The sequence below is a fragment of the Camelina sativa genome, chromosome 20 (assembly GCF_000633955.1).
Source record: "Camelina sativa cultivar DH55 chromosome 20, Cs, whole genome shotgun sequence".
NCBI classification, from domain to species: domain Eukaryota; kingdom Viridiplantae; phylum Streptophyta; class Magnoliopsida; order Brassicales; family Brassicaceae; genus Camelina; species Camelina sativa.
The window spans coordinates 11,247,768-11,256,980 of NC_025704.1; the positions used below are offsets into that span (position 1 = coordinate 11,247,768).

The following is a 9,213-nucleotide window of genomic DNA, read 5'->3' on the forward strand; positions in this document are numbered from 1 at the left end:
CCCACCATCGGCATCAAATTCTTTATTGTTGCACCAAAACAGAGGTAGTACATGATGATCATAAGAATCTGCTGTTGTAGGAATTACGTACTCGGGGGAAGAACTGAGAAGATAAAAGCCATGCTTATAAAAAACATGCCTTTGCTGTCGTTGACTAGGACATAAGAAAAGAGGTTGAAGAGAAAGCTCAGCGGAGGAGGTTGGGGTATGTATTTGGGGTATGGGACAATACTTAGGGTGATGGTATACCAAAAACAGTTTACCATTCTTTTCCACCTCATGAAATCCACCGTTAAAATCCATGACACTATCTCTTAATTTGTCTTTCTTTACTGTATTTTTGTTATAGAGGTTTCTTTTAAAAATGTATTTGTTATACAGAATATCAATTTTTTTTAACAATTTCCATTATATATATGAAAATATGATTCCAAAAGTGTTGTTCTACTTTTGATAATTGGATCCTTAACGTAAAAAACGTGGTGGAATTTGTTCTTTTTCTTCTGTAGTGGTTATTATAATGTTCTTCTTTGCGTGAAAATAAAAAATATATAAACTTTTCTTTGCATATAATTTTCGTCATTTCTTAAATTTCACTTCAAGATTCTATAAAAGTCGTGGTTAATCAATTAGTACCAAAAAGAATTGAGAACTCAAACAAGAAACACGAAGAAAAAAAACTAAGTTTTGAATTCAAAAGTAGTCAGTTCCAAAGTTCATGTTTTTTTCAGTATCTAAAAGAAAAAAATGCCAAGGATTCTTATAAGAAAAGTTTGAAAGCCTAAAAACTATGATGTTTGTGTCTGTTTGCAATTGATTTATATTCAAACACCTTCCGGATCTTACACGCTATAACTTGTTATCTCTTCATTCGAGTTTTGGTGTCCATTAGCTTTGAAACTTAAGCATTTTCAATCAGAAACGTACAATAAAACATGAAGAATAGGCTTTGCATGGACAAGAGCGTTGAAGCAGAAAAGGACCATGGATATACTAAATCGACCTTCAAGTTAACCACAATGAACCTAACAAGGTTTTGATCATATCCATATTTAAGGTGAAGTCATAATCTGGTGATTCTTCTTATCATATTCCAAAACAACAACAAAAACGAAATAAGTATTTAAACTCATAAGCTCATAAACTCATAACCTAACAAAGTTGTAAAAGATAGATTGATCATATAATTTTCCTTGAGATTGCATCTAATTACAGCAACCTTTACATTCTTTATCTGCAGATTGGTCAACAAAAACCCTTACCGACATCAAAAAGACAGATGTCCCAATAGGCAATGCCTCTATCAAGGAGGAGTTTCCGGCTGCTTAGCAGAAGATCAAACCTCAGGGTTACAATAAGCTTTTAAAGCAAACTAAGTAAAACGTTATGTCAATATGGTTGATATGGTAATCTATCATGTATGCTGCTGTGTGTGTATGATAGTCGTCTTCTGTATAGGTTTGTTAGACAAACCGAAGATTTGTTTGCATGTCTGGAGTGGTCAGACATGTTTGTCTTTTACAAGTCGCTCTAAGGGCAGACGATCATCTCTACTGAAGAAACTACTATTGTGGATTTAGTAACAGTATCCTACAGTCTTCTTTTCTAACTAATACTCTTGTTGTTATGTTATTGAACGTGGTGTGTCTCTTGAAGACAATCTGTGTGTTAAAGTAATGAAATCTTTGTTGTTGTTATATAAGCTTTCATACAAAACAAATCGAGTCTCTTATTAAATAGGATGTATAATTTGTGAATGATGAACAACAAATGGGAGATGTTAAAGTACAAACATTGGTGGTGTGCCATAACTTCTACAATCTAAACGTACATATATTCACCTCCGCGGACAGCATTTTCTGCGCCTTTCCTCTCTTCCTCGGCCTCTTTCTCCCTCTCTTTCCAGTTTTCATATTTCTGATCGTCTGTTGGTAATTCATGACGACATATAGGGCAAGAGTTATGCTCGTCCTGCCACAAACAATTAGATCATAAGCTTTATGTTCTTGCTATTGCTTACCCTTAAGCTTTAAAAGAATGAAATTAATTTTACCAGCCAAGGCTTTAGGCAAGGAGGGTGGAATGTGTGTTTGCATGGCAGCTCCTGCATTTTGTCACCGATTACAAGATTCTCCTTGCAGATGCAGCATTCTGCCTCTGGTCCTAACTCTTTAAGCAGTTCCTCGCTGAAAACGATCACTGGAAGTTTCTCTACAACTTCTTTACTAGCCGGTGGAACTCTTGGTGGTCCACCATCTTCTAGCATCTGTATAAAACACATCATATTTATCATTTTTCAATCATAAGGCTAAGCAAAAAAACCACTCTACCAATATCATATTAGATTGGGGTTAAAGACTCTTGATACGGAAGAAGGAGACAAATATCAAAGCCATATTTGAACACAGATTGCTTTAAACTCATCTATATGTGAAGTATCACGCTTTATCAGGCAATGTGAGAACATACAACAACGAAATCATTTAAAACTAGTAAGGAAGAAAAGAGAAAGGGCATTGCCAAAAAAGATAAAACAACTACCTCCGGGATGATACTGTCCAGGCCGTTGATGAGTTCTTGCATCAAGTTGGCCGTATCCCCAAGAGTGTTTTCAGTAGNACAAGTCGCTCTAAGGGCAGACGATCATCTCTACTGAAGAAACTACTATTGTGGATTTAGTAACAGTATCCTACAGTCTTCTTTTCTAACTAATACTCTTGTTGTTATGTTATTGAACGTGGTGTGTCTCTTGAAGACAATCTGTGTGTTAAAGTAATGAAATCTTTGTTGTTGTTATATAAGCTTTCATACAAAACAAATCGAGTCTCTTATTAAATAGGATGTATAATTTGTGAATGATGAACAACAAATGGGAGATGTTAAAGTACAAACATTGGTGGTGTGCCATAACTTCTACAATCTAAACGTACATATATTCACCTCCGCGGACAGCATTTTCTGCGCCTTTCCTCTCTTCCTCGGCCTCTTTCTCCCTCTCTTTCCAGTTTTCATATTTCTGATCGTCTGTTGGTAATTCATGACGACATATAGGGCAAGAGTTATGCTCGTCCTGCCACAAACAATTAGATCATAAGCTTTATGTTCTTGCTATTGCTTACCCTTAAGCTTTAAAAGAATGAAATTAATTTTACCAGCCAAGGCTTTAGGCAAGGAGGGTGGAATGTGTGTTTGCATGGCAGCTCCTGCATTTTGTCACCGATTACAAGATTCTCCTTGCAGATGCAGCATTCTGCCTCTGGTCCTAACTCTTTAAGCAGTTCCTCGCTGAAAACGATCACTGGAAGTTTCTCTACAACTTCTTTACTAGCCGGTGGAACTCTCGGTGGTCCACCATCTTCTAGCATCTGTATAAAACACATCATATTTATCATTTTTCAATCACAAGGCTAAGCAAAAAAAAAAAAAAAACACTACCAATATTATATTAGATTGGGGTTAAAGACTCTTGATACGAAAGAACGAGACAAATAGCAAGCCATTTAGAACCAATTGGAGAAACAACATATGGGTAAAAGGCAGAACACAGAGTGCTTAAAACTATCTATATGTGAAGTATCACGTTTTATCAGGCCATGTGAGAACATACAACAACGACATCATTTAAAACTAGTAAGGAAGAAAAGAGAAAGGACATTGCCAAAAAGATAAAACAACTACCTCCGGGATAATACTGTCGAGACCATTGATGAGTTCTTGCATCAAGTTGGCCGTATCCCCAAGAGTGTTTTCAGTAGGACCATTATTAGAGGATTCACCAGCAACAATAGAAGCGAAAGCAGACATGAGATTCTGCTGCACTAGCCACTGAGGCTGTGGCGGCTCACGATCAACCGTTAGATGTCCCTCAAAAAGATAACCTGAAACATATTCACAAAGAGTAATAAACTCTCATCCCAAATCCTATCTTCAGAACCATATGATAAAGCAAAACTAATGATGTTACACAAACCTTGTGAGGTCTCAGTAGGCTGGATATCAACTTCGGTTAACTGGTCTTTGGCTTGAGCAATGCAAGATTTCAAGTGTTTCTTCTCAGTAGCATCAGAAACAAGTCGCTCAGCTTCCTCGAAAAGGCTCAGTCCCGCAACCCAAAACCCAGTAGCTGTATATCTTGTCTTGAGAACCGTTGCAACTCGAGATACAACTATATAAAACTGAAATAGCCATCAAACAAACGAAAAATTCAATTATAACATAGAAATTGAAACTCATATTGGATCAAATTGAAGATCCTTGACGTACGCATCAATCAACAATGGCAAGTATTCTAAAATTCCGAGAGCTAATTTTGAAATCTATGGTTACCTAAAATTGAACAAAATAAAAACAAACCTGTTTGCGGAGAGAAGGAGAGGAAGAAGAGTAGTGATCACGGAGGAGATTATGAATAGAACGAACGGAAGATTCGAATCTCAGCTTTTTGTTAAGCTGTTTCTGCAGATCATCAAGTTGAAGCTTCAAGCTTTCCTCGGAAGGAGACGGTGAAGACGATGCTGCATCATCCATTATATTCTAATTTAGGGATTGCGATTGGGATTTGGGGGGTTTTTGTAAAGAAGAAGGTTCAAACGAATTCGATCAAATGAGTAAAACGATTGATTGATCTCTCGTCGTCTTCTTGGATTTGTAGGAGCAGAGAGAGATTTCTTGATCAGGAGGAAAGGATGAAGTCGGTCGGTTTTGCTAAAACTCTAACCAAACTCAACCGAAGTTAGTTTGGTTTAATTTGGTTTGTGTTCAGGTCGGTTCGGTTTGGTTTGATATATAACATACGTCAAAATTACCGGTTTACGTAAGAGAAAACCGAAACCATTTTAATGTTTATATTTTTGAGATTTTTTAAAAAAATATCTGAACTGAATACACATATGTTTACAAATTTTACAACATTCTATAAATACATTCTATGGAACATGTTATGATGGTGTCTATTTAAATATTTTAAATATATATTACACATTCAATATGAAAAGCTGTGTAGCATTTATTGCACCCGTAACACAAGTTACACAACGCTTCTGCTCCCGTATCTTTTAAATTACGTTCGCACACCTCACACAAATTTTTCTCGCTTACTTCTTCACCCCATAACAACGTGAGAGAGTGTGTGTCATAATGCTGATATTTTGCTTTGTATGGTACGGTTACGCACCTAAAACATACAATAAAATTGCATTTAATGCAATTTAATTGTTTAAGACATCTTCTTTTGCATACGTCACACTTAGATTCTACTCCTTGGTTTAAAGATATGAACAAGGGATGTTCATGACCTTTGTAATCAAACGGCTCAGAAATTGAAGCACACCTTACATCTAGATGAAAGCAGTCTTCATCTTTGTAATTGCACCCATAGCCAAAGCCATTGTACATACGACCACAAGCATCACATTCGAAAAATTCTCTATTGTGAAACTGCTTCATTTTTAGTGGATGAAGATGTAAGGCATGTTGAATTCTACGGGAGCCTTAGCACATGTTTCATGGAGGATGAACTCACAATCCATACATGAATACAAGTCACCTTCATAGATAGGAAGGACACACGCTTGACAAAATTTATTCTCGTCATAAAGTATATTGACCTCGAGCCGCAGATGATGGTCATGAAGAAAATAAAGTACAACTCCTTCAGATATCATTTCGAACGGCCCAACATCTTGTGTTATATCATCTTCTTCTGGTACACATTCGAGTTCTTTTCCATCCCACACATTCTTCCATGTAGCACATATTGGATGAACAACATAATCGCTACACTTGTCACAAGTATACGCACCATAATCACCGTTAATATTTTGACGACAAACTCCACAAAACCGTTCTGATCTTGATGGAAAAGAAAGAGTGAAGGAGATACGGTGGTGGTGACGTGATATCTTGATGATGTGTGGGAGATTCATACAATCAGCATGAGATACAAAGTTGCATCTGACACAGATGTTACAAGTTAAGCAAGTTTGTCTGGGGAAAAAGTTGAGAGGATGAACATGGTTTTCTGGAGGGTCTACAACAAAGGGTATTGGTTTCATCGCACATGTTGAATGCATAAAAATCTGGCCTATCGTACAGTGATAAATAAACCCAATTGCTAATATTCTACAACATAAACACTCACTATCGCCGGAAGCCCCATAATACCAATTGAAAAGTTGGAGAGGATGCTCAGAGTGGTAAGGATGATGAATTTTTAGTGGAGACTGGACACATTCCCTATGGAATTTTTCATCACAGTAGTTACAAAAGTAATAGTCTGTACCAAAATTTGAGCCTTTGCATATGTCGCACCTACCATCGGCATCAAATACCTTATTGTTGCACCAAAACAGAGGGAGTACATGATGATAAGTAGAATCCGTTGCTGTAGGAATTACGTACTCGGGGGAAGAACTGAGCAGATAAAGGCCATGCTTAAGATAAGAAACGTCCCTTTTATACCGTCGTTTACTAGGACATAAGAAAAGAGGTTGAAGAGAAAGCTCAGCGGAGGAGGTTGGGGTATGTATTTGGGGTACGGGACAATACTTAGGGTGATGGTGTACCAAAAACAGTTTATACCATTCTTTTCCACCTCATGAAATCCACCGTTAGAATCCATGACACTATCTCTTAATTTGTCTTTCTTTACTATATTTTTGTTATAGATTTCTTTTTAAAAAGTATTTGTTATACAGAATATCAATTTTTTTTTAACAATTTCCATTATATATATATGAAAATATGATTCCAAAAGTGTTCTTCTACTTTTGAAAATTGGATCCTTAACGTCAAAAAACGTTGTGGCATTTGTTCTTTTTCTTTTGTAGTGGTTTTAATGTTTGCATGAAAATAAAGAATAAATTGTTCTTTGCATATAATTTTCGTCATTTCTTAAATTTTATGACTTCAAGATTCTATAAAAGTCGTGGTCAATTATTGAGCCAAATGGATTAGTAAACAAAAAGAAATTATATCGAGTCTTAATGAACTCAAACAAGAAACACGAAAAGAAAACTAAGTTTTAAATTGGAAAGTAGAACAATTAAACCCCCACTAAATTGTAAATTGTTTTGAAGATAAGAAGAACTTTCGAAGTTTTACGGTTCGAAGAACACTGTAATAAAGTGTTCGAAAGTTGACGGTAGTCAGTTCCAAATGTATGAAAGTTCATAATGATTCTTATAAGAAAAGTGAGAAGCCCTAAAAACTATAATGAAGAGATAATTTATCGCAAACGTACAAGAAAACATGAAGAATAGACTTTGCATGGACAAGAGCGTTGAAGCAGAAAAGGACCATGGATATTCTAAATCGACCTTCAAGTTAACCACAATGAACCTAACAGAGTAAAAGGTTTTGATCATATCCATATTTAAGGTGAAGTCATAATCTGATGATTCTTCATCATACTCCAAAACGACAACAAAAACGAAATAAGTATTTAAACTCAAAAGCTGATAGCAAGTCACAGAAGCAGTAGAAGAGAAGCATTGAACCAACTCCATAACAAGCTCACTTCACCTTCCAATTTCTCAAGTCTTTCTGCGACCAACACGAGCAACAAACCCTTGCTTGATCTGAGTCACAGATCGTTGAGATCCACACTGCAAAGATGAAACACAGAAGATTCAGCAGAGTAAACACTTAATCAAGCAATGTAGGAAAAATATATATTTACATCATTGCCAGCCTCACATGACACTTCAAGTAAGTCAGAGAATTATGATTCACTAAGAAATTTATGCCTCCTGATGAGCTTATGTTCACCAGGTATCAACTACAAGACAAAGTATAAAACTGTGTGTGTGTGTGTGTGGGGGGAGGTAAATCAGTTATCACCAGCCTGTCTAAAAGAGAAATCATGCATGGTAGAGGCTTTTGGCTAGTGAAAAGAATGAGGAGAAGACAATGGCATATATAAGCTTCTCCTAAAATTTTTAGTTCTCCATCATATGATAGAAATGATGTAGGCAAGAAGAATTTTTATTACTTAGTTGCGCAGAAAGTACAACAGAACAAAGGAATGCATATCAAGATAAGAGCTAACATTTATACCTTTTCGCATCTCAAAAAGAAGAGACGATTCTCCTTTGAAAGAATTGTGTCAGGGCTCTTGCAACCAAGGCAAATGACGTACTCAGCTGCAAATGACCGAAGCGATTAAGAACTCTCCAAATTGTTATTGTTCTCAAATTTGGAGACTAGAGAGAAAGTTACTTACTGATATATCGCCGCAAAATCCCTTCAAAATTCTTAGGTGCAAACCTTCCCTTAACAACCAACCTTTGCTGCCCATCAAGCGAACCGCTAGTACCCAACTCAGCAAGCAAGAAAGTCATGACATGATCTGGTTGACGATGCATCCTGATTTTTTTCAGTGCAGATAGTACATGTTATACAGCCATCAAAATATACAAGTATTATTAATTATGATTAAACAATATTGAAGAGGAAGACAAGGAGGGGTTTGCTCGTACGTCTTGCAAAGGTCCATAAAGTTGACAAACACCGTCTTCTTTGTCCCTTCACGAAGAACCTGAGGAGGCCTCATAACTGTACGACGCCTATCTCCAGCAAGCTCCGGATTATTTTCACGGAGAATGTTAAAAACTCTACCAAGAAGCTGCAAATATAAGTGCCGTCAGCAAAAACCAGAGGGGAGAGGGATTTTTGAAATGGATACTTTTACATACGAACAAATAAAGATAAATATATTTCATAACCAATGAACATTGCAAAACAAAGCGGGTTGATACAAAAAACCATCTAAGATATACTCACCTCGTCATATATGTAGTCTCTATCACTTCCCTCCCAGGGGTAACGTTGCTGCTGAAGAGCTATTCCTTCTGCCCCTTCTTCCTCATCATTAGCAAGATCTGCAATATATTCTCAATAAGATTTTAACATGAAAAACATTCAAGCCCTAGTAAACGATTAATAAGCAAAAATGAAAGAAAAAAAACCATACCATCCAAATCTTCTCCAGCATCAACAATTTCATCATTCAACAAGCTTGATTCATCAAGCTAAACACAAAACAAAAACAACAATATGAGGCACATTATCATCCAAAACACAAGTTAAAAGAATTAAAAAAAAAACCTTAAAAGGCAGAAAACGTTAAAACACTCACTGGCTTCTTCTTCTTCTTCTTCATTCCAGTAAATGAACTCTCAAGACCACCATCATTAGCTACAGAAAAAAAAAAAA

At 36.3% G+C, this 9,213-nt stretch overlaps 3 protein-coding genes, 1 long non-coding RNA gene and 1 pseudogene across 4 annotated transcripts in view; 1 reads left to right on the forward strand and 4 right to left on the reverse strand.

Moving 5' to 3' along the window:
• LOC109131425 lies at nucleotides 638-1,632 on the forward strand. Its single transcript, XR_002037063.1, has 2 exons — nucleotides 638-1,057; nucleotides 1,241-1,632. It is a non-coding gene; the product is annotated as an uncharacterized LOC109131425 (long non-coding RNA).
• Nucleotides 1,714-2,612, reverse strand: LOC104770472 (E3 ubiquitin-protein ligase AIP2-like). The gene is made up of 3 exons (XM_010494904.2): nucleotides 2,542-2,612; nucleotides 2,054-2,266; nucleotides 1,714-1,971 (listed from the first exon to the last, which is right to left on the reverse strand). The coding sequence occupies exons 1-3, from the start codon at nucleotides 2,581-2,583 to the stop codon at nucleotides 1,822-1,824; spliced, it is 405 nt and encodes a 134-aa protein (XP_010493206.1). The 5' UTR covers nucleotides 2,584-2,612; the 3' UTR covers nucleotides 1,714-1,821.
• Nucleotides 2,811-4,689, reverse strand: LOC104770473 (E3 ubiquitin-protein ligase AIP2). The gene is made up of 5 exons (XM_010494905.1): nucleotides 4,354-4,689; nucleotides 3,971-4,175; nucleotides 3,679-3,878; nucleotides 3,153-3,365; nucleotides 2,811-3,070 (listed from the first exon to the last, which is right to left on the reverse strand). Exons 1-5 carry the CDS (start codon nucleotides 4,525-4,527, stop codon nucleotides 2,921-2,923), a joined length of 942 nt encoding a protein of 313 aa, XP_010493207.1. The 5' UTR covers nucleotides 4,528-4,689; the 3' UTR covers nucleotides 2,811-2,920.
• Nucleotides 4,938-6,675, reverse strand: LOC104770474 (annotated as a pseudogene).
• Nucleotides 7,280-9,213, reverse strand: part of LOC104770475 (eukaryotic translation initiation factor 2 subunit beta) — a 3,111-nt gene continuing 1,177 nt past the window's right edge. Inside the window, exons 4-10 of the mRNA XM_010494906.2 lie at nucleotides 9,137-9,195; nucleotides 8,972-9,029; nucleotides 8,782-8,879; nucleotides 8,478-8,623; nucleotides 8,222-8,364; nucleotides 8,056-8,141; nucleotides 7,280-7,604 (exon numbers count right to left, since the gene is read on the reverse strand). Of these exons, the coding sequence (XP_010493208.1) occupies nucleotides 7,533-7,604; nucleotides 8,056-8,141; nucleotides 8,222-8,364; nucleotides 8,478-8,623; nucleotides 8,782-8,879; nucleotides 8,972-9,029; nucleotides 9,137-9,195 (662 nt within the window). The 3' untranslated portion in view covers nucleotides 7,280-7,532. The remainder of the gene's footprint in view (nucleotides 7,605-8,055; nucleotides 8,142-8,221; nucleotides 8,365-8,477; nucleotides 8,624-8,781; nucleotides 8,880-8,971; nucleotides 9,030-9,136; nucleotides 9,196-9,213) is intronic.

Bases quoted from the DNA above. Each gene is read 5' to 3' on its own strand.
- LOC104770472 (XM_010494904.2), bottom strand. From the start codon at position 2,583: ATGCAAGAACTCATCAACGGCCTGGACAGTATCATCCCGGAG. The intron at 2,267-2,541 runs GTAGTTGTTTTA...TGTTTTATACAG, and splicing joins TGGACAGTATCATCCCGGAG to ATGCTAGAAGATGGTGGACC. The intron at 1,972-2,053 runs GTAAAATTAATT...TGTTTGTGGCAG, and splicing joins CTTGCCTAAAGCCTTGGCTG to GACGAGCATAACTCTTGCCC.
- LOC104770473 (XM_010494905.1), bottom strand. From the start codon at position 4,527: ATGGATGATGCAGCATCGTCTTCACCGTCTCCTTCCGAGGAAAGCTTG. The intron at 3,879-3,970 runs GTTTGTGTAACA...AATATGTTTCAG, and splicing joins GCCTACTGAGACCTCACAAG to GTTATCTTTTTGAGGGACAT. The intron at 3,366-3,678 runs GTAGTTGTTTTA...TGTTTTATACAG, and splicing joins TCGACAGTATTATCCCGGAG to ATGCTAGAAGATGGTGGACC.